The following is a 23,897-nucleotide window of genomic DNA, read 5'->3' on the forward strand; positions in this document are numbered from 1 at the left end:
GATAAACCTCTGAGGCTTAATCTTGGGTAAATCTGGGGCCTCCCAGAAAATTTAACTATAATATGTATTAGTAAGTCATTATTGTATGAGAAACTCCCCCACAACTCAGGGGTTTAAAACGTGTAAGCAGTTGTTGATTACACATCTATAAGCTGCGGTGGGTTAGGTGATTCCCATTGAAGTGTCTTGAGTTCCTCTTTGCTGTGGGTGTGGGTGGGCGTGGTGCCTCATTAGGGGTTTGGCTCTGGTTTACTGTTTGTGTTTCTTCTGGAGCCTAAGCTGAAGAGGCAGCATCTACCTGCTGAAACTCTTCTCCTGGTAATGGCAGAGTTAGCAAGAGGGCAAGACCAATTGCACAAAGACATTTTAGATCTCTTGTATCTTTTCTGCTAACATCCCGTTGGCTAAGTCATCAGATGACAAAGCTGTAGGGGCAGGGAAGTATGCTCTGTCCACTCTGAGGCCACAGTAAGACATATGGTCAAGCTGAGCCTCTGATGGGAAGGAAAATAATATACTCCTTCCATGGAGGTGGGATTTGGGTTGGAAGGTAGTGATTATTTTAAGAGAAAAACCAGATTTATTATATGGTATAAGAAAACGAGATGTGATCATATTGAATTGCAAGATTTTTTTACATCAAGTGAAAAATTATCACTAAGCCATTGTTAGTCTAGCTTAGTCCAAGTTGTTCTAATAGTTAACAGACAGTTAATAGATGATACTGTTTTTGTATTCTCATGTTTTTTAATGGATTGTTTAACTTTAGCTATATAGAATTCTTTTTTTTTAAGATTAACAGCCAAACACATGGAAGTTATTAGAAGCATCATTCATTAGAAGCATCATCTATCAACTTGAAGAAAAAAATTATATGTAATTTTCATTTCAATAAGGTAAGTAGCTTATATTGTTATAATTTAGTGCCTTCAAAGATAATTGGTCAGTATGCCAAATACACTTAAATACATTCAAAGAAATGTAACTTTTTTGGACAAGATTATATGTTCACATAATAAAATGGAGTATATAGTGAAAAGTACGCTGTTTCTTCCCCACACTTCTTGCACTTGGTCCCACAGTTCTCTTTCCTAGAAGTCTTCACTGTTACTAGTTTCTTGGACTTCCTTCCAGCCTATTGTGTGCACAGGCAAGCAGACGTTTCTATACCTTTCCTTCTTCCCACTGTCTTCCTTTTTTCTTTTTCTGACAATGGGAAGTCTGCCCTGTTATGCACCTTGCTTTATTTGGGTTAACAGTGTTTCTCGGTTGTAGGTCCATATCAGTTACTTACAGTTCTATTTTTTGGGCAGACTTATTAAAGCATAATGTATGTATAATAAACGGCAGCCTTTTAAAGTGTACAGTTTGGTGGATTTTGGACAGATTTGTACATTCTTGGAACTACCATCAAAATCGTGATAGAGATCATTTCCGTTACCTCCAAAAGTCTTATCTCTCCCTCTACTCCTACCCCAGGCTGTGACTCATCTATTTTCTGTTGGTGTAGATAAGTTTGCCTTTTCTAGAATTTCATAAAAGTAAAATACTTTATGTACTCTTTGTGTCTAGCCCTTTTCATTCAACATCATGATTGTGAAGTTCATTCATGTGGTTCCAAGCAGTTTGTTCCTTTTGATTGCTGAGTGTTCTGTTGTATTGAACCACCATATTTATCCCCATTCACCCGGGTAATAATTGGGATGGCTGTGTGGGGATCTTTCCCCTTTTGTGAGTCCCATTTTCTCCCCATCTCGTGGTACTGCCCATTTCTGCTTCTTGAGGGATTCTCTGGTTTAAGTAGAGTTGCTTCTCACTTGACTTGCCTCAATTTCCAGTTTAGGATCAGGTTTCTTTGAGTTTGGAGGTTATTTGTCCTTCTTTGTAGCTTCTGTACTTTTAATTTTTATCATCTACACTTTTGTTCTTTATTCTTTGGATTTATGGTTTTGTCTTGCTTCATTTTAATCTATTGCTTTTTTTTTAAGTATTACATGAGAATAGACATAAATGTTGTGTATTTAAATCTGTCTTTTTAGCTGTGTGTCACTATTTTTCTATGAATATAATTATTTACATGCACTATTTTTCCTCAGAGTAGGATTTTGCTTTACTAGCTTAACCACTATATATATGTCTGTATTATGATTTTTTTTTGTATTACGAAGTTTTTCTAAAGTGTAAAATTGAAATAGAAAAGCTAACTTCATTGGATGCATGTGCCATAGTTTACTTCAGATTAGACATACTATACTTAAGTGTTATGTGTAAGTGGAGCTCTGAAAACTAATGTTAGGACAGGGTAAAATTATGGAGTATAGATTAATATATCAATTAATAGATGAGATGTAAATAATTCCATCTTTGTACTTTATAAACATTTTTCAATATTTTACTTTTAGGTGCTGTATAATGTGTTAAAAGGAAATTATAAGGAATGATTTTGTCAAATTCTTATGAGTTATGGTGGCTGAAAGATCAAATGTTTCTTGTGGGAAAGGAAATGTAAGTAACCTCAAGGAGTAGATTGATTTTCAGCTATTCTCTGTTTATTTAAGACAGGTTTTTGATTTATAAGACTATACTTAGGATACTTTTTTTCTGTTAACCTTAAGTATGCTGCCCCTTCAGCTTGGCCCCAGAAGAAACACAAACAGTAAAATGGAGCCAGACCCCTAATGAGGCACTGTGCTACCCACACCCACAGCAAAGCCGAACCCAAGTCACCTTAACATCAATCACCTAACCCACGGCAGCTTACAGATGTGTAATCAAGAACAATTGCTTATACAGTTTTAAAGTGTATTCTAAGTATTCACACTAAGTAATTAAAAGAGAGAAGTAACATTTTTTGTAAGTTGTGGTCATTTCTTTGTAGTGTTAGCATTGCCAAATTTCTTGGGTTGTACAAAATTTAATGTTTGTTTTTTTATTTTTCCAGAAATGGCAGCACAAAAGGAAGTCTGTATTAATAGAGTATTTTATTAAACGGAAGTGGTTAAATAAGAACTTTAAATCAACAGACTCTGCAAACAAGGAAAGAAACGTGTTAGCTGTAAGACATGTTTCTAATGAATCAAAGTCCAATAACTGTAGACTTCAGAAGAAAAAAATTTTCAAAAACTTTGTCAAAACAGACAGGTCAGTGATAAATAACTTCTCCAGTCATAGGGCTAGGCCTGAAAACGAATTTAATTGAAACATTAACAAAACAGATCAAACTTGAATTAAAATTTTTGTCATAAAAAGTTCTGAAAATATCAGCTTAGATTTAAGTATTCCTCAAATATCTATTGCCTTGTCCAAAGTAAAGCAAATATCATTCAGCCTTCATGCCATAAGGATGACAGAAATCTTAGCAGACTAGTACTTTTGTTGAAAATGTGTGTCAGTATCAGTTGATTTTTTTAGACCTGCTCAGTAATAATACTAGACATTCAGCATTTATTATTTACTAGGACACAAAAATTTTGAAAATACTCAGAAAAGGAGAACCTTACTCAGGAATGATGTCCATTCAGGAGAAATCAAAAGAAAATTCCTCCAGTGTTATTAAAAAGAATGAAGATAAGAATTTAGAAACACAAGTTCAAGGTTCTCAAAAGAATCTAGCAAAAAAATCAGATCCAAAGGAAGCTATAAAATCACTGGTTAAATCTTCCAATGAAAGTAAAGTAAATCAGCCTGAATTAGGAACATGCATGAGCACAAGGTCAGCATCCAGTGATCAAAAAGCTAGTAAATCTATTAATAAAACTATGGTGACCGTAAAGGGAAATTCACAACAAGAATCTACAAAACAGAAGAAAATATCTCAGAAAAAATCAGTCCACGAAACCCCTAAATCAAATGAACAGCTGAACCGGAGATCACAAAGACTACAACAGTTAACAGAGGTTTCAACAAGATCTCTGCGTAGTAGAGAAATTCAGAGTCAGACTCAAGCAGTTAAACAGAGTTTGCCACCAACAAAAAAAGAGCACTGTAGCAATACTCAGAGTAAATCTAATAAAGCTAAAACAAATCAGAAACATGTGAAAAGAAAAGTATTGGAAATAAAGTCTGATTCTAAAGAGGAAGAAAATTCTGTTACTAATGAAGTGATCAATTCCCCCAAAGGAAAAAAGCGCAAAGTGGAGCATCAGACGGCTTACACTTCTGGTTCGCAGTGCACAAAAGGGTCTGAAAAGTGTCTGCAGAATACCAGGAAAGAAGAAACAAAGTCTTCTTCTGAGATAAAAAGATCCAAAGTGGCTACTTCAGTGGTCTCTAAAAAGAAGGAGATGAAGAAGTCAGTTCCCACACAAGTGAATACTAGTGCAAAATCCCAAAAAAGTCCACAGCCATCAGTGCCTGAACAAACTGTAGACAATGGGCTGGAGCACGCAGGAACAAGCAAACGGGGGAGCATTCTCCAGCTCTGTGAAGAGATTGCTGGTGAAATTGAGTCAGATACTGTAGAGGTAAAAAAGGAGTCTTCACAAATAGAAAACATAAAGGAGGAGAAGCCTACAGAAATAAAACCGGAAGAGACAGAGACTGAAAGACAAACAGTTCATCAGAAGGAAGCGAATCAGGACGTTCAGTGTAATCGTTTCTTCCCCAGTAGAAAAACAAAGCCTGTGAGATGTATACTAAATGGAATAAACAACTCAACTAAAAAGAACTCCAACTGGACTAAAATTAAACTCTCAAAATTTAACTCTGTGCAGCAAAACAAATTAGACTCTCAATTTTCCCCTAAATTGGGCTTATTACGAACCAGTTTTTCACTACCCGCGTTAGAAACACATCAGCAAGTGACTCAAAGTACATTTTTAGGGTCAAAACCATATGGTGATAAAAATAAAGCTTGCCAGCAGGAAGAAATGAAAGAAGTTAATTCTGAAGATGTTAAACCTAATGATATTGCAGTTGAAATGAATAAAATCCCCAAAAAGACTCCTGAAAATTGTCATTTGGGTAATCAGATAAAACCACCTTCTGACCAACCATTGGATAAGCAGAAGAGAGATTCTTTTGAATCAACACCGGATAAGGTAATCTATTTTCATTATGTACCTGGAGGTGTCTGAGTATTTTCTGATAAGAATTAAGTGTTTATAACATACTTTAGCTTAAGAATTAAGTTGTGAAAGTTGGAAGAGTCATTTGGTAAGGAATTAGCGAGAGTTTCATTAACCCAGTCTTGTAGTGAGTGATAGAACTTACTGACTCCTTTAGATGGCTCATATTTACATGAATGCTTGTCGTTGTTTCCTTATTTTCACCCTTCATTTTTATTTTATGTGAAGCACAAACCTGTCCAACTCTAGCTTTTCATTTTCATTTAACACACTGGTTTGTTTCTTTTTTCTATTAATTATAACTGAAGAAATTTTAGTGAGTGACTAAAATGTGGAGCTTGAAATCGGGCTCAGTTCTGATCAAGTTGTTAAAATAACTTCATCTGGCACAAGTCAACTTTTCACCACCTGATAAAACTTGAATGTTTCTAGCAGAGATGCCTTTTGCTTTGACTTGTGCAGCCATTTTGAACAGTTAGCAAATAAAATGCCTGAGGGATATAAAAATAATTCAGTTCTCAGGCCAAGAATAAAATTGTAGTGGGCAAAAATTTTGTAAATGGGAAAGTAAATTGAAAAACAGAATCTAAATAGCTGGAAGAGGAGGGAGGAGCCAAGATGGCGGAGGAGTAGGACGGGGAGACCACTTTCTCTCCTAAAAATTCATCAAAAGAATAACTGAACGCAGAGCAAACTTCACAAAACAACTTCTGATCGCTAGCTGAGGTCATCAGGCCCCCAGAAAAGCAGCCCATTGTCTTTGAAAGGAGATAGGACAAAATATAAATAGCTGGAAGAAACTTGATTACCTAAGAAGTAGTTTTGAAACTTTATAAAAGCAGCTGAACCATTTCTTTCCAAATTAAGATGTAGTTAAAATATCAATATATAAAATCAATAGGCAGAACTTCAGCACTCTATAATACTGATTTTTAAAACTCCGCCAATTTTGTTTCAGTTATTTAATTTTATAGTGAGAAAACTGAGAGCAGTAGAAGAATGGGGGTTAGGCCATGTGTTTGGTGATACAAATAGATTTGAATTCAGGTGTCCCGATTTTCAGTCCTTAATTCTTTCTACAGTGACATACCCTGGGTATAAGAAGATCATTTGAGAAAAAAAATCATGAATAGAGGAAAAACAGTCACTTTAAAGTTTTACAAGTGATTTAAAGTTCTCTTTTGAGACATTTATGTCTAGAAGCAAATTTGAGTGAGTGAGGAGTCAGGGTTTGTGTCAGAAGCCCCCCAAATAGATTGTTGTTTATTCTCATTGATACATGGGTATTTTAATAGTTGTAAAAATATATATATACCACACTTTATTTATGGTTTCCTCTGTGAAAGTCCTTTTACGTTTCCAACTTTTTCACTGATACCAACAATGTGATTACTATCATAAGAGTCGTTAGATGTGGTGGTGAACGTATCATTTCAAGACATACTGAGTGCCTGCTGCATTCGAGACACCGTGCTAATAAGGCTATATAAGATGGTCTCTGTCCTGCCTTTAATGAACTTACATTGTACTAGTCACTTAGAGATTTCTCTTCTTCCGATAAATACTGTTTCGTGAAGCCATCATAATAGCTTTTGTTTAATGAACACTGCTTCTTTATTCGGCAAAGGAGAGCTTCATATAATTGTCACCACATTCTACAGCATGAGTTCTATTACTATCCACGTATTACAGGTGAGGAGAGTGAGGCTTAGAAATTTAAGTGAAGCTTAGAGATCTGTGTAACATGTAAGTGATGGAGCCAGGCTTTAAACTGAGATTGACTGGCTTCAGAATCTAGCTGGATTTATACTTGGGGAAGTAGAAGAGTGTAAAAAAGCAAACCTTACTCTATTTGAAAACTTTTTCTGTAGCTGTCTGTAATTTTTCTTCGTTTTATTACATGGTGTCAGTCTCAAAAGTGCTGAAAAATTATGATGGTTGGTAAGGCTAAGCATCTGTCTGATAGGCCTTCTGAATTCTTCAGGCCGAATTTAAAGTATTTGGATTTTATGAATTTTAAAGCTCAATTATTTTATGATTTTTTTTAAACTAGTATTTCTAGCTTCCTAATGGAGATTGATTACTAACGTCATTATTTTTATTGTTTTTAATTTTTCTGCCTTTTAATGACAAAAATGTTCATATTTCAAAAATGTAATGTTCAAGAATAATGTTATGTGTTCTTTGTAACAGTTACAATACAGATAGATACAAACACACACACAAAAGTTATCTGTTCACCACCACATTTCCATTCCTCTGAGATAGCTAATGTTTGAGTTTGCACTATTTTCCTTTGTTAGTTACTGAGTATCTACTTTGACAGAGTTTTGATTGAGGAGTTCTTAGAAATACAAGGATAAATATAATAAGTTTTTGCTCTTGAGTATTAGGAGATTAAAAAATATATATTTGAAACTATATACTTAAGTATATATATACAGAAATATACCTACATATATACATATGCATGTATACTTAAGAGTATATAGGAGATTAATTAAAAAAATAAATAATTCAAAATAGAAAGTGATAAGAGCATGAAAAATGGATGAGGTAATTGGGAAATTTGGGGAAGGGGAATGGGAAATTTGGGGAAAAAGAATGGAAAACTTGGAGATTTCATGGAAGGGGTTAATATTTAATGACTTGAGTTTATACAGGGGTAGGGTGTTGTAGATTAGCACTGTTCAGTAGAGATACAGTGTAGGCCACATAAGTTGTTCAAAAATTTCTGCTAGCCACATTTTAAAAAATTGGTAAAGTTAATATATTTTACTTGTCATGTAGAAATAATGGTTCAATGTGTCATGAGTTTTAAAAATTGAGGTGTTTTACTTTTTTTTTTTTTTTTGGTACTAATACCTCAAAATCTGGTAGGTGATTTACATCTGCAGTAAATCGCAGGTCAGTCATATCACATTTTAAGTGCCCAACAGTGAGCTGTGGCAGTGGCTATTGTAATGGACAGTGAGACGTAGGTAGATGAAACCCAGAAAAAGCATAGAGCCGGCAGATATGGAGTGTATCTGTGGGAGAGGTAAAGTTTTCAGTCTAGCATGAAGGGGAATAATATGAGTTGATGCTGAGATGGAGGGTAGCTTGTAGGGAGATCATAAAGAGACGTTTTTAAGGCATATCTTGTGTGAATTACTCCATATACGCTCTTAAATTTTCTTAGTATAGCGCTAAAATTCACTGAAAATATTGTAGTAAGACCCAAAAGTTGATACAAAAGTGAATATTAACATTTTGAATTATATGTGCTTAGAATTGCAGCCTATGTTTGGAATCTAAGCTTGAAAACAATCCAGTGGAAAATGCCACTACTGTCTCAACTCTGCTCAGTCAAGCAAAAATCGATACAGGAGAGAATAAATTTCCAGGTAATACTTTGAAAGTATTGTTTAGATTTCACAGTGGTCAGAGATTTTTTTTGTCAGTATAACAGAAGACTATATCCACTATCAAATAAACCTGTTAAATCCTTCTTTTAACCATTGCTTATGTTTTTCAAATGTTTGATGATAACTATTCTTTGAAGGGGGAGAATTGCGTCTGTTGATTGGGTTGTGTACAATACTTAAAGTGATTGTCTGACTCCCTACCAAAACTACTTTGCTTTTAAATCTTTTATTTTGTTTGTGAACTTACTTTCTGGAGAAGTGTTATTTAATGAATTGCTTAAATTAATGATTGCAGTTTATTTCTCAAGTATAAATGACTAGTTTACCAAGTTCTTATCTTTAACCCTTAATTACTCAGTTTTCCATCTTAGTAATTGTATCTTTGAATTAAATCAGTTCTTACATTCTGTTCACTTTTACCATAAAAAACTTTATTTTTGTAACCGAATGAATATTTTGAGGGTAATTCCCTGGCAGTCTAGTGGTTAGGACTCAGCGCTTTTTCTGCAGCGGCACGAGTTCCATCCCTCATTGGGGAATTAAGATCCCACAAGCTGAATGGCGAGGCCAAAAAAATTGGGTGATATGTTCTTTGAACTCTTGAATAGGGATTTGTTCACCTATATCAGATGAAGCACCAGGAGATACAGAAGAACAATTACTAAATATTGAGTTCATATAATTGATTCACTTAGGAATGCTTAGTTGCTAAACTGTGTTTGACTCCTGTGACCCCATGGACTGTAACCCACCAGGCTCCTTGTCCATGGAATTTCCCTGACCCACCAGGGGAAAGGAGTGGGGAAAGGGGAAGTATAATATGAATACCAGAAATGCATTTATTCGTTAGAAAATTGTTATTGCGTTATTTGATTAGTAATATGATTAAAGGACTTCCCTGGTGGCTCAGAGGTAAAGAATCTGCCTGCAGTGCAGGAGACTTGGATTTGATCCCTGGAGAAGGAAATAGCAACCCACTCCAGTAGTCTTGCCTGGGAAATCCTGTGACAAAGGGGCCTGGTGGGCAACAATCCATGGAGACAAAAGAGTCAGACACTATTTAGCACTTGAACCACCACCAATGTGATTAAAACTCCAGAGACTACAGGTTTTTTTAAGCTAATGTTTTCCTTTATTTCTGTTTAGAGACTGAGTAATTAATTATGAAAGCATTATTATGAATAATTATGAAAGCATTTAAACAATTTCCTTTATTGTTCAGTGCTAGTAATTATTGCTGAAACTAGAGACACACTGTTAATCTACCATTAGATCTCTCTGCAGCTCTGTAGAGCTTTTTTGCCTCTTCTCTGAAGAGAAATTCCTAGAAAGGTGACTCTAATTTTATCAAATGGTATTTATTAAATATAGACCATTTAGTGCACTGGGGTTGTTTTTCTTTATGATAATTTTTAACTGTTAGGTGGAAGGCTAGTACAAAGCTTAGTACATAACCCATCTTTTTATTAAATCACAGGTTCAATTCCCCAACAGCACAGTATATTCTGTAATCAGACATCTAAGACAAGTGATAACAGGTAAGGTATTAGTTTAATTCAAGTATAAATATGAGAACTTCAGGATTTTATACTTGTACGTTTTGAGTTTGGGGAATTTTTTCCCTTGAAAGGTTACATTAGTAATCATGAGTTTTTCACACAGATGTGATAGAAATTCTGTTTTTAGTGTACTTTTTTTTCCTGTGTCTACACATAGTGTTTTGCAGCTTTTAGTTTTTTCTCAATGTGTTATAGAAGATAGAAAAGATGTTTTCTACCTTCCTTCCTCATTCTTTTAAATTCTGTATTAGATTTCATTGTGCACATTTTCCATTGTTTATTAACAGTTCTCTATTGAAACCTTGATTGTTTCTAGTTTATTTCTATCAGAAAAAAAGTCCTGCAATAAACACTTACCTTTGTCCACTTAAGTACGCGGCTCTATCTAGGATAAATTCATAGTTATAGGATTTAACCTGCCTTGCCAAATTTTCCTTGCAAAGTGGTTGCGTCTTATACTCCCAGCAACAATATATGACGATGCTCCTTTTGCCCAAAAAGCCTCATGATGTTTATTGGCAACATGTAAAGGTATTTCAGTAGATTAAAAGCTTTTTTGTTCTGTCTTTACTTTCAAAATAAATTAGTATGACTATTTGCTTTACTGATTACTGAAAACAATATTTAGGACAAACTGTAGTGACTCAAATTGCTGAAACTATGAAACTTAAAACTTATTCATACTATAGTAGGTACTACATTTTTTTGTTCTTATGTTGCAAATGAGTTGTTTCTTTGGGTTTCCTTTTGGTTTTTAAAAGGTTATTTCCCTGCCCCCGCACCCCTTGGAATTTTATTTGTCATAGTGTTGTATAGAAAAGCCCAAGTATTTTTCTGCCTATGATTTGAAATGATATGGATCTATAACATTTAATAGTTGTCTGGTTGGTTGGTTGTTTTTTAAAAGGGAGATACCACCAAATCATTCTTGGCCCAAGTGTAATTCCCATTTGGAGATAACAATTCCAAAAGACTTGAAACTAAAAGAAGCAGAGAAAACTGATGAAAAACAGTTGATCATAGTAAGTATACAACTTGATCTTTTAGCTAAAATGTTGCTACACCATCTTATTTATACACATTGTCAAGGAATAAATTCATTTTTTTCCCCTACAGAGCCTTTTTGTCACTGTAATTCTTCATTATGGAAATATTCTTGGTATTATGACAGCCACTCTCTCAGTGATTCCATCCTGTAACAATAAAAATTCAAGTTTCCTTCTAGTTTTATTTACAACAGATTGATACTTTATTTCACATATTTTCTTAAATGTGTCATTTGATCACTGCCTTCTTTTAGTAGTTGGTTTAAATTTTAAAATAACATGGAGCTTAATATATACAGATGATTTTAAATATGTGTATTTTAGTATATGTTGTAATTGTAAAACTACATTTTACAGGAAGATAAACCAGTAGTTAATTTGAAATAGAAAATAAGTGCAATTTGGTGGCAAGGTAGAAAACAGAGGGAGATTGTTTGATGAAAAATTGAATTTGAATGAGTGAGCACAATATAAAAAAATGAAGAAACTCAAAATAATAGGAACATTTAATGTAGTTCAAGTTGACACAAGTAATCAGATTTTTTTGGTACTGGATAATTGGTTCTAGCTTTAATCAGTTCAGTTCAGTTCAGCCGCTCAGCCCTGTCAGACTCTTTGCGACCCCATGAATCGCAGTACGCAAGGCCTCCCTGTCCATCACAAACTCCCGGAGTTTACTCAAACTCAATGTCCATCGAGTCAATGATGCCACCCAGTCATCTCATCGTCTGTTGTCCCCTTCTGCTCCTGCCCCCAATCCCTCCCAGCATCAGGGTCTTTTCCAATGAGTCATCTCTTTGCATGAGGTGGCCAAAGTATTGGAGTTTCAGCTTCAGCATCAGTCCTTCCAAATGTTAGGTAGTTAGAATAGGGAAAAGGAGTCCAAAATGGCGGTGGCTAAAAGACCTGGAAGGGAAGAGCCCGCGAAAATAGAGCAAAGGAAGGTCCGAGGACCAGAGTGAGAACCTCGGGTAAAACAACACTCCTGGCTGGCCCAATTTACATAAGACAGGCCCAGGGACAGAGAAACTTATAAAAAGAGGAGCCAAAACCCTCTTCGATCACTCTCTATCCCGCGCGATGGGGTGATCTTCTCTTCGCGTCTTTGGATCGATGTGCCCTCATGCCTCGAAGATGGATTTTCCTGCTATTATCTAAATAAATAGAGCTTTAACACTGAGCTGTAACACTGATTTATTTAAGAGCTATAACACGGTCTGTCCTCCAAGAGCTGTGACCCGCTGAGGGAGCTTCAATGTCCGTCATTCCAAGTTTTTGTTGTGACGAGACAAAGAACCGAGGAGCATACACTCGCGTGACACATGAACACCCAGGAATGATCTCCTTTAGGATGGACTGGTTGGATCTCCTTGCAGTCCAAGGGACTCTCAAGAGTCTTCTCCAACACCACAGTTCAAAAGCATCAATTTTTCGGTGCTCAGCTTTCTTCACAGTCCAGCTCTCACATCCATACATGACTACTGGAAAAACCATAGCCTTGACTAGACGGACCTTTGTTGGCAAAGTAATGTCTCTGCTTTTTAATATGCTATCTAGGTTGGTCATAACTTTCCTTCCAAGGAGTAATCGTCTTTTAATTTCATGGCTGCAATCACCATCTGCAGTGATTTTGGAGCCCCCCCAAAATAAAGTCTGACACTGTTTCCACTGTTTCCCCATCTATTTCCCATGAAGTGATGGGACCAGATGCCATGACCTTAGTTTCCTGAATGTTGAGCTTTAAGCCAACTTTTTCACTCTCTTTCACTTTCGACAAGAGGGCTTTTTAGTTCCTCTTCACTTTCTGCCATAAGGGTGGTATCATCTGCATATCTGAGGTTATTGATATTTCTCCCGGCAATCTTAATTCCAGCTTGTGCTTCTTCCAGCCCAGCGTTTCTCGTAATGTACTCTGCATATAAATTAAATAAGCAGGGTGACAATATACAGCCTTGACGTACTCCTTTTCCTATTTGGAACCAGTCTGTTGTTCCATGTCCAGTTCTAACTGTTGCTTCCTGACCTGCATATAGGTTTCTCAAGAGGCAAGTCAGGTGGTCTGGTATTCCTATCTATTTCAGAATTATCCACAGTTTATTGTGATCCACAGTGAAAGGCTTTGGCGTAGTCAATAAAGCAGAAATAGATGTTTTTCTGGAACTCTCTTGCTTTTTTGATGATCCAGGGGATGTTGGCAGTTTGATCTCTGGTTCCTCTGCTTTTTCTAAAACCAGCTTGAACATCTGGAAGTTCACATATTGCTGAAGCCTGGCTTAGAGAATTTTGAGTATTACTTGAGTAGCCTGTGAAATGAGTGCAATTGTGTGGTAGTTTCAACATTCTTTAGCATTGCCTTTCTTTGGGATTGGAATGAAAACTGACCTTTTCCAGTCCTGTGGCCACTGCTGAGTTTTCCAAATGTGCTGGTGTATTGAGTGCAGCACTTTCACAGCAGCATCTTTCAGGATTTGAAATAACTCAACTGGAATTCCATCACCTCCACTAGCTTTGTTTGTAGTGATGCTTTCTAAGGCCCACTTGACTTCACATTCCAGAATGTCTGGCTCTAGGTGAGTGATCACACCATTGCGATTTTCTGGGTCATGAAGATCTTTTTTGTACAGTTCTTCTGTGTATTCTTGCCATCTCTTAATATCTTCTGCTTCTGTTAGATCCATATCATTTCTGTACTTTATCGAACCCATCTTTGCATGAAATGTTCCCTTGGTATCTCTCATTTTCTTGAAGAGATCTCTAGTCTTTCCCATTCTGTTGTTTTCCTCTATTTCTTTGCATTGATCACTGAGGAAGGCTTTCTTGTCTCTCCTTGCTATTCTTTGGCACTCTGCATTCAAATGGAAATATCTTTCCTTTTCTTCTTTGCTTTTCGCTTCTCTTCTTTTCACAGCTATTTGTAAGGCCTCCTCAGACAACCATTTTGCCTTTTTGCATTTCTTTTCCCTGGGGATGGTCTTGATCCCTGTCTCCTGTACAACGTCACATCCATAGTTCATCAGGCCCTCTGTCTATCAGATCTAGTCCCTGAAATCTATTTCTCATTTCCACTGTATAGTCATAAGGGATTTGATTTAGGTCATACCTGAATGGTCTAGTGGTCTTCCCTAGTTTCCTCAGTTTAAGTCTGATTTTGGCAATAAGGAGTTCATGATCTGAGCCACAGTCAGCTCCCGGTCTTGTTTTTGCTGACTGCAAAGAATATAATCAGTCTGATTTCGGTGTTGACCATCTGGTGATGTCCATGTGTAGAGTCTTCTCTTGTGTTGTGGGAAGAGGGTGTTTGCTATGACCAGTGTGTTCTCTTGGCAGAACTCTATTAGCCTTTGCCCTGCTTCATTCTGTACTCCCAAGGCCAAATTTGCCTGTTATTCCAGGTGTTTCTTGACTTCCTACTTTTGCATCCCAGTCCCCTATAATGAAAAGGACATTGTTTCTGGGTGTTAGTTCTAAAAGGTCTTGTAGGTCTTCATAGAACCATTCAACTTCAGCCTTTTCAGCATTACTGGTTGGCGCATAGGCTTGGATTACCGTGATATTGAATGGTTTGCCTTGGAAACAAACATCATTCTTTCATTTTTGAGACTGCATCCAAGTACTGCATTTCGGACTCTCTTGTTGGCCATGATGGCTCCTCCATTTCTTCTAAGGGATTCCTGCCCACAGTAGTAGATATAATGGTCATCTGAGTTAAAATTCACCCATTCCAGTCCATTTTAGTTCCCTGATTCCTAGCATGTTGACATTTACTCTTGCCATCTCTTGTTTGACCACTTCCAATTTGCCTTGATTCATGGATCTAACATTCCAGGTTCCTATGCAATATTGCTCTTTACAGCATCGGACCTTGCTTCTATCACCAGTCACATCCACAACTGGGTGTTGTTTTTGCTTTGGCTCCATCCCTTCATTCTTTCTGGAGTTATTTCTCTGCTGATCTCCAGTAGCATAGCTTTAATATTAGGAAATCATTTTGTAAGAATTGTCTAGAAATCTTTTTGAGAAAGATTAGTGAGGGAAAAAGTTGTTTCATCACATTTAATACTGTTTCTGTAGTCAAATCGGTATGATAATGAAACAAGATTAGACAAGTAGAATCTAAAGCTGCACCATCTAGTGTTGTAGCCACATATGACTTGAGCACCTGAAATGTCACTCACCAGAACTGAGGTATGCTCCAAGTGTAAACACACATGCTGTGTTTCAAAGATGAGTACAAGAAAGCATGTAAAGTATCTCACTAAGTTTTACAAATATTTAATGTATGTTGAAATTATAACATTTGGTATATGTCTTGTTAAATAAAATATATTATTAATTTTATTGGTTTGCTTCTGCACTCTTTAATGTGGCTAATAGTAAATTTAAAATTACCTTTGTGGATCACATTTCTGTTGGATAGTGCTTGTCAAGAGTTGATGGTAATGATGATGTTAATGATCACGATAGCAGCTAATATTTTTCAATGCATTGTTCCATTTCCTCCACTTATAGTAACTAAGTTAAGCCTTAGAAAAAAGTATGAGATAGGTACGACTATTATTTTCCATTTACCAGTGAGTAAAAGAAACCGAGGTAGACACTTAGTCATTACTAAGAAAACTGCCTGCTTGAAGAGGTTGTTTGTACATCTGTGTTTATTACTCACGATAGCCAAAAGGTGGAAGCAACTAGAGAGTCCACCAGTGGATGGATGGCTGAACACGGTGTGGTGTGTATGTAGATGGTGGAATATTATTCAGTCTTAAAAAGGAAGGGAATTTTGACACATACTATAATATGATTGAACCTTGAGGACATTATCTAAGTGAAATGTCAGTCACAAAATGACTAATACTACATGATTCTACTTATGAAAGGTGCCTAAAAGAATCAAATTCATAGAGATAGAAAGCAGAATGATGGTTTCCAGGAGCTGGGGAAGAAGGAGGATTGGGGAACTGTTTAGTGGATATAGAGTTTAAGGGGTTTTTGTTTTGTTTTGTTTTTTTCACTACTCACGGCATGCGGGATCTTAGTTCCCTGACCAGGGATCAAACCTGTGACCCTAGAGGTGGAGGTATGGAGTCTTAACCAGTGGACCACCAGGGAAGTCCCTAGAGTTTCAGTTTTGCAAAATAAAAGTAATTCTGTGGATTGGTTGCACGACAGTGTGAGTGTACTTAATACTACTGAAATGTACACTTAAAAATGGTTAACATGAAAAAAAAAATGGTTAACATGGTAAATACAATGTTTTCTATCTTAACCATAATTCAAGCAATTTTTTTTAACTCCCTGAATTTTCAGGTAATATTTTGTCAATAGTTTCAGTCTTTTAGAATGAGCTTCCCTTTAGTTTTATATGAAATCTTTCATTTACCATTTGATTTCATTTTGGTCTGTGGCCCTAGCTATAAGGCACTAGGATATAGTTATCTTAGAGTCTGTTTTTTTTTTTTTCCAGTAATTAGTTGAAATTTCCCAGTTTCAGAGCAGCAAGAATAAAGGAATTGTGCTTTTAAGATTAATGTTAAAGTTAGATCATATTGCTGTAATTTGTCTTTTTAAATGAGGATAAGTATAGAAAACCTTTTGTAACCAGTTACTATGCTACAGCGCAAGTATGAATTACTGGAGTATAGGTGATCTTTCATACTTACTTGATATAAAGAAAATAGAGAATGTTTAATTTTACCTTTGCTCAAGAGTTTCTGGTGACATCAAAATACTCTTTTTAATATAACTAGAATAAAACTATTAAAGAGAAAAGAAGACATTATAAAAAAAGTCTATGAAGCATTTCTTCTAAACTTCAGTGGTGTAATTATCACAGATACAAAATACATACTAGTTCTCATTTATAAGTATTTGCCATTTGAGGCTTTAGAACTAAGAGTGTAGTGTTAAAGATACTTTCTCAGTTCTTTTCAGTTGTTATTAAATGGTGTGGAGTGAATGATTACTAAAATGGCAAACAATTCTTAATAAAATTACACACAGATTTCGAAAGTTAGCATCTTCATTTCTGTCATCAACATGGAATGTTGTTTTAAACACTTCTCATTCTATGTTCACCTTATAACTTTAGAGACTGATATTCTCGAATTATTCTTTTGTGGGGGGAAAAAAACCCTTCTGTTTGTTTTTTATAAATAGGATGCAGGACAAAAAAGATTTGGAGCAGTTTCCTGTAATGTTTGTGGCATGCTTTACACAGCTTCAAATCCAGAGGATGAAACACAGCATCTGCTCTTCCACAATCAATTTATAAGTGCTGTAAAATACGTGGTAAGTAGAATTCATGACTTCTAAAATGCAGAATCAGATCATTAGAGATGAATTGTCAGATTCAAGTCATTGAAAAAATTTGGTCTTTAGAAAATAGCACCATATACACAGCCCCTGTAGTATATATACAGGCTTATTTTAAAACAAAACCAAACATAAAACCCAGCAAATTCGTTCTGGCTGGTGTATGATGTGGGATTTTTAAAATTTTAAATTTAACTTAATTTTCAAATTGTTATATTTTTAAAGTGTTATTGTACCTCTTCTAACAAGTGATGCTCTTCAACTTGAGTATTTTTTTAAATTTCCTTTGATTTTAATTGTTAACTATTGATAAGTCTTTTTAGTGTTCAGAATAGCTTGACACAGCTTTTTTGGTGGAATTGATGGTGGTATATATTATACCAAATAGATTGTGTGGGGATTTCCTTTACCTTCTCTTTGCTAACATAATAGTTTTTCTTATTAAAGTTAAAGAACAATTCCTGATGGTTAAAACCTCAGACTTTGTAGTATACTTAAAAAAAAAAAAATCCCACAAAGTAAATATGTTTTAGTATATATATTTTAATGTATGTGCAGTTGAGGCATAATGGGTATTATTTATATTTGTTTTTGGAAGTAGCAAAATTTTAAATAATTTTGAACCATTTCAGATATCTTGTGAAAATAGTAATTTAATGTAATTGCTGTTTACCCATATCTGAAATGGAATTTATTTTATACATGTTACCTTCTACTGTACACTCACATTAATAAGACCTCCAGGATATCTGAACTGAGATCACCAATTCATTTCATATAGGCACTAGATTTTAAAGATTTTTATTGGCTTCAGTTAAATTTGTATCCTTATCTTTGGTTGCAGAATTCATATTTGTGGTTTTATTTATTCAATTACTTCTTCCCAAGATAGGTGGGGTTTTCCTTTTTTAGTTTCCTGCTGTGGTAATCCTTTGTATTCCCTATTTCATCTGCTTTTCCCCCCACACACCCTTTTCCCACTTAACTAAATAAAATATAAGGTATGTGGATATAGAATATCTGTAGCTAGATATTTATTTGACATTTGAAATTTGTCCTTTTCCAGTTTGACTCTGTTAATATCCTTACAACTTGAAAAGAAAAATAGGCCTATCAAGTAGCTAAATTATGGAATACTTCTGGGGCAGAAATATTTATTTTACAGCCATCAATCTGGTAGAATTATATTCTGCTCAAGTTACATTGTTTGATTCTTGCAGCCAGTTTCCAAAAATTATAAAGAAATTTGGTTTAAAAGACTTAATTCTTTATTTTAAGAGAAGTTCTTAATTTCTGAGACCAACTGTAAGGAAATCAACCAGGAGATAATGTACTCTGCTCTTACACAACACCAAAGGAAATTATGGAACAAGGTGGAGGCATCACTTCTTAACAAATCCTGGCTCTTGCAAGTCCATAAAGCAGCAGAACAACTTAAGGAAGACTGATTCCTGCCCCAGACCTCTCCCCCAGCCCTCTTCTTGATGGGACAGAGCTACAGGTTATTTTATTTACTTTTGAAATAAACTCAAGAGAAGGAATTGAGTTTAGCAGTTGGCCATCCTTTGCTAACATCAAAGTTAACGTTCTTACTTTTTGTTTTTTCAAACATAGATATACATAGACTGTAAGGTAGAAACTACTCCAGAACTTTGTAGCATTCTTTTCTAGTGTGTGGAGAGGATAAAAAGCACACCCACATTAAAGATGCTCTGCTGTGATCACAGCTTTGGATTCTGGGTCATCACTTAGTGAATCTTCCATTGGGCACCGAGTGTTGTGCTTTTGCATTAAGTACTCGTAAGTGTTTGATGAAACACTAAATTTTTTAAATGCCAGTTTATCTGTCGTGTCTGTTTCTTGGAGAGAAGCACATAGAACTAAGAAGTCATTTTGTGCTGTGGCTTTTGTTTATATTTTTAATTCTAGATGGGCAGTGTTCAGGGATTGGGAATAAAGTTCTGTACTGCTTAATAGAGAATTAATTCTGTACTGCTTAAAATAGAATAAGTTAGAATAATTTTACTTTTTATTTTAATCAAACACTGCCTACAACATAAGCAGCTTTTCTTTTTTAATTTAAATTAATTATTTATTTTACTTTACAACATTGTATTGGTTTTGCCATACATTGGCTTGAATCCGCCATGGGTGTACATGTGTTCCTCATCACGAAACCCCCTCCCAACTCCCTCCCCATCCCATCCCTCTGGGTCATCCCAGAGCATTTTTTCTTCACAGTAGAAATTTTTTCTTATAATTATTTCATTATGATAATCTATGACAGGTAAAAATGTCTGAAGTCTTCTTTTCAGAAGATTAAAATAATACATAAGTTATGTAGTCATAGTAGAAATTGATGCCACAGAACCTACTTTTGGTTGACTAAAATACTTTATCCTTTACGTATTCTCTTTGACTTGGGGTAGGGGAGAAGAATGACGGTGCTCTCTTTGTATATTCTATCATTGTACTCCATCTGCCTCATTGACCCCATTTGAGGAAATGTATTTTACGTGGCCTACTCGAAACTATTTAGGAAGGAGCCTCTTAAAGCTTCCTAGGGATTCTGGATTCTGGTTTAGACCTAGCTTCCCTTCAGTTTCCCTTCATGAAGTGTTTTCCTAAAGGTGTGAGGAGAAAACAGGAAAAACTCCCCCAAGAGCATTCAGCCTTGTTGCCAAGCAAGGAACTATCCAGAATTCAGCTGTATTGTAAACTTTCAGTAATGCAGAAGAGGAATAATGTTTGGGTTCTTTGCAGAAAAACTCCTTACTTAATCCTTCTTTGCCTCTGTCTTTCCCTTACCCTCCTTTGAACTGATTATCTGACTGAATGTGTTGTGGAGGACCTTACATTCCGGGTACTGGATATGCCCTTGGCCTGCAAATTTAGGAACAAAGCCTGAAAGAAGTGAAAAGTTAACAATAAAAGATTTAAATGGCTATTAAAGCAATAAGTCAATATTAACTATTTAAACTATAAATTAACTTTTCAGTTTAGAAATGATAATTACTTTGGTAGAGCTGTGATCAGAAAATGGGTTGTTTTTCCTGTCTTGGTGCCCAGAGACACTTTGAAGAAAGGTTGGACCAATCCCTAGTTGGCTGTATAGCTGCATTATCCAGTTTGGTGACACCAGACCTCCGACCAGGAGAAATGCAGGTCCTCGTTCACACCAGCCAGTGCTCTCTCGTCACATGTTGCTAGGTGCTATGTGTCACTGTGGAGGTAGAATATTTGAATTGTCATAAGGAGTTCAGTTAGTGCTGCTACAAGTAGATTTATCAAAACAAATAGCTTTAGTAGAAGAGTAAGGGTTCTAGCCTCTGTTCAGTTCAAATACTGCAGAGAATGAGAGAAGTACCCTGGAGGAGATCCTGCCTTCATAGCACACCTACAAAATGAAAAGTCTTTAAAGCATCTTTAGAATTGAATCCAATTTTTATAAAGTAAAACTTAAATTCTTGTGTATATTCTTTTATTCCTGACTTACTCAATGAGTGAAAAAACCACTATGTCACAGGACTTTTGTTTTTCTGAATACCTTCTTTCAAACTATGAAAGATTAACTTAAACAGGTTTGCTTGCTTTTAGTGGTTAAGTCATTCAAAATGGGAAACCATGAATCTTGAAATACTCTAGTGATAATAAATATAGCTAACAGATATGAAGGTTAGCTTCAGAAAGTGTTGTGCTTAATTATGTTTTAATAGACCAACTATATCATTCATGTCTTGTTAGCTGAACATAAGTGAAAGTCACTCAGTCTTCTTTGTGACCCCATTGACTATAGAGTCACTTGGAATTCTCCAGGCCAGAATACTGTAGTGGGTAGCCTTTCCCTTCTCCAGGGGATCTTCCCAACCCAGGGATAGAACCCACGTCTCCCACATTGTAGGTGGATTCTTTACCACAAATTAACATATATAAGATTTAATTATTTTATTTTAATTTCAGCAGTTGTGTGTACAATTAAATTTAGTTCAGAAATAAATTGACTTCAGTCACTTTCAAACTAAAGTTGTCTCAGATAATCAGCTTCAGTGCTTATGATACTGTGATTTACGAGAAAGATATTTATTTAGTTCCTGACTCACACAGCTCCCAAAACCTTTGAAATTTCCTAAGAGATGGGATACAATGTGTTTTGTTATGTTAATGAGATGACCTTTGGAACTAGCCTAAGAATGGGAGCCAACTACTGAGGGTTGGAACTTTCAGTTCTCACATAGTGATCCTAAGTGGGAATAGGCACTGGAGATTGAATTCTGTTACCAGTTGCCAATGATTTAATCAGTCCCACCTCTAGTGAAACCTTCAAAAAGCCAGGACAGGGTTCAGAGAGCTTTTGGGTTGGTGAACACACAGAGATTTGGAAAGGTGGTATGCCTGGAGAGAGCATGGAAACACATCTTTAACAGTATTGTTGTTAATACAAAATTATTTTTGCAAAGTAACCAAATGTGAAATTAAAACCTTCTGCTTGGGGGTAGTTAAGGTATATTAATACTTTTATTATACCATTTTATTAAAGTAGAAAAAAACAGGAAATACAGATAAGCTGAAAGGAAAAAATTAAATCACATAAATAACCTCAATTTATAATTTGGCATACAGTCTTTCTGACTTAAAATATTCATAAGTACATGTTTGCTTTTAAAAATCATTTCAACAGAAATATTTTTAAGTATTTAAAGAATCTGTAATTTGTTTCTCTTATGCAGTTTTTCTGCAGTTTTTTATGCTGTGTGCCATGGGTACTGTCAAAAAGAGCATGTGACTGAATTTTGAATGAGCTGATTTTAATTTACTTTTGTTTCTAAAGATTTAAAATTTTTTAAAATTGGTATTTACAGTATGTTTATTTAAACAAATAACAACTGTTAGTCTTGCTGTTGAACTAAAATGTCTGTTTTTCAAATTGCTTTAGTAATTTAAATAAAATTTTAATTGAAATACAACTTGTAAAGAGAAGTACACAAATAATGAACAAGGGCACAGCTTAATGGTGTGTTTTTGCAAAGTGAACACCCACATGACAAACACCACTAGTATCTCAGAAGCCGCTTTGGGCCCACTGCAGTCAATGCTTGTCTCACCCTCAGGTCTAATCACTGCCAACTGGATTCATTTTACATTCATTTTTCACTTCTGAGTAAATGGTATTTGCGTAAGCCTTGGACCTTTGGCACAGTTTTGACAGTTGGGTGATTTGAATTTTCCAAAATAGAGTTCAATCCCCATTCCCCCCACTACCACCAAATAGCGAATCCCCATGTATTTTTCACTCAGCTTCAGTGTAGCAATAAAGAAGATTTTAAGTGTATAATCACACCTTTAAATTTTAATTCCTTAATATCAGCTATTTCCTCAGGGGTCAGAATCTCCCCAAATATCTCATAATTTTCTATACTGTTTGAATTAAGGTCCATATATTGCACTGGTTGATATGTCTCTTAAATCTCTTTTAATCTAAAGATTCTCCCTCTAGGTTTTTTTCCCTTGCCATATTTGTTGATAGTCTTTTTAAAAAGCTAGTTTTTGATTTTATTTCTCAGAGTATTCTTTCATGAATATTTCCATTCAACCTTTAATGGAAGTGATTAGTAGGAACTTTTACAGTTGGATATAATTTTAACACACAGATCTTAAATGTTTGATTGATGAATTTTGACAATTGTGTATACATCAATGTATCTACCACCCAGTGTATTTTGTTTTCAATTGTAATCTTGTTCAAATAGAAAAAGAGGAAAACCCCTTCCATTCTTGAGAAACTCTAAAGTCTAGAATAACTAGAACAGCAAGGGACAAAAAAAAAAGATCATTGATTGTTGTTAGCAGTGTAAAGCTTTCTGCTTTTTAGCAACCAGATAGGTGAATTAAGAATGGGATTTGGAAAATACTACTTGCTAGCGGGCTGTGTGTAACATCTTAGAGCTAAAGGTGAAAGGTGTAACGGCACTGCATTGAAATTTATATCTTTGGAGAAAGCTGTGGCTATTTGGTTATTCCTCTAAATCACATTTACCCTTCAGCAAACAGCATCTGCCTCAGTTTCAAGCAGCAGACTTCATCTCATCTAAATTCTCTAAAGATAGGAGGATCATGTGGTTATTGACTCCAGGAAAGAGTTAACTGCAATTGAGGTGTATAAATGTCTTTAGTATCTTATTTGACAGTTTTTAGCCACATTGGGTCTTTCATCTTTGCCTTGTCCAAGGTTTGAACTTATTTTTGCATGTAACTTTGGGGGCTTTCTTAATTGTGTTTTCTTAAAGTAGTACATTGACTGTAGTTTGACACCACTAGGAAGGTAGAGTGGAAGTTACTAAGAGTTCCTGAGTAGCCCTTCTGTAAGAGGAATCATCTTAAAGCATTTCTCTAAACTACTAAGTGAGGTGGGTGATGACAGCTATTTTATCCATAGCCTAGGTCAGGAAACAGAATGGATTGCAGTGATTTGCCCAAGATTATATTGCTAATAACTACCAAGAAATGGGATTT

The 23,897-nt window shown here is 35.5% G+C and overlaps 1 protein-coding gene across 2 annotated transcripts in view; it reads left to right on the forward strand.

The window, feature by feature from the left end:
- ESCO1 (establishment of sister chromatid cohesion N-acetyltransferase 1) overlaps positions 1 to 23,897 on the forward strand; it is a 41,200-nt gene that overhangs the window by 6,957 nt on the left and 10,346 nt on the right. For both annotated transcript variants that reach the window (XR_010662888.1, XM_065932486.1), the window contains exons 2-8: positions 795 to 896; positions 2,403 to 2,505; positions 2,942 to 5,039; positions 8,338 to 8,452; positions 9,951 to 10,011; positions 10,940 to 11,054; positions 17,232 to 17,363. Coding sequence is in view for 1 of the 2 variants with exons in the window: in XM_065932486.1 (XP_065788558.1) it covers positions 3,507 to 5,039; positions 8,338 to 8,452; positions 9,951 to 10,011; positions 10,940 to 11,054; positions 17,232 to 17,363 (1,956 nt within the window). In the remaining variant the exon portion in view is untranslated. The remainder of the gene's footprint in view (positions 1 to 794; positions 897 to 2,402; positions 2,506 to 2,941; positions 5,040 to 8,337; positions 8,453 to 9,950; positions 10,012 to 10,939; positions 11,055 to 17,231; positions 17,364 to 23,897) is intronic.

The sequence above is a fragment of the Muntiacus reevesi genome, chromosome 4 (assembly GCF_963930625.1).
Source record: "Muntiacus reevesi chromosome 4, mMunRee1.1, whole genome shotgun sequence".
In the NCBI taxonomy this organism is placed as follows: domain Eukaryota; kingdom Metazoa; phylum Chordata; class Mammalia; order Artiodactyla; family Cervidae; genus Muntiacus; species Muntiacus reevesi.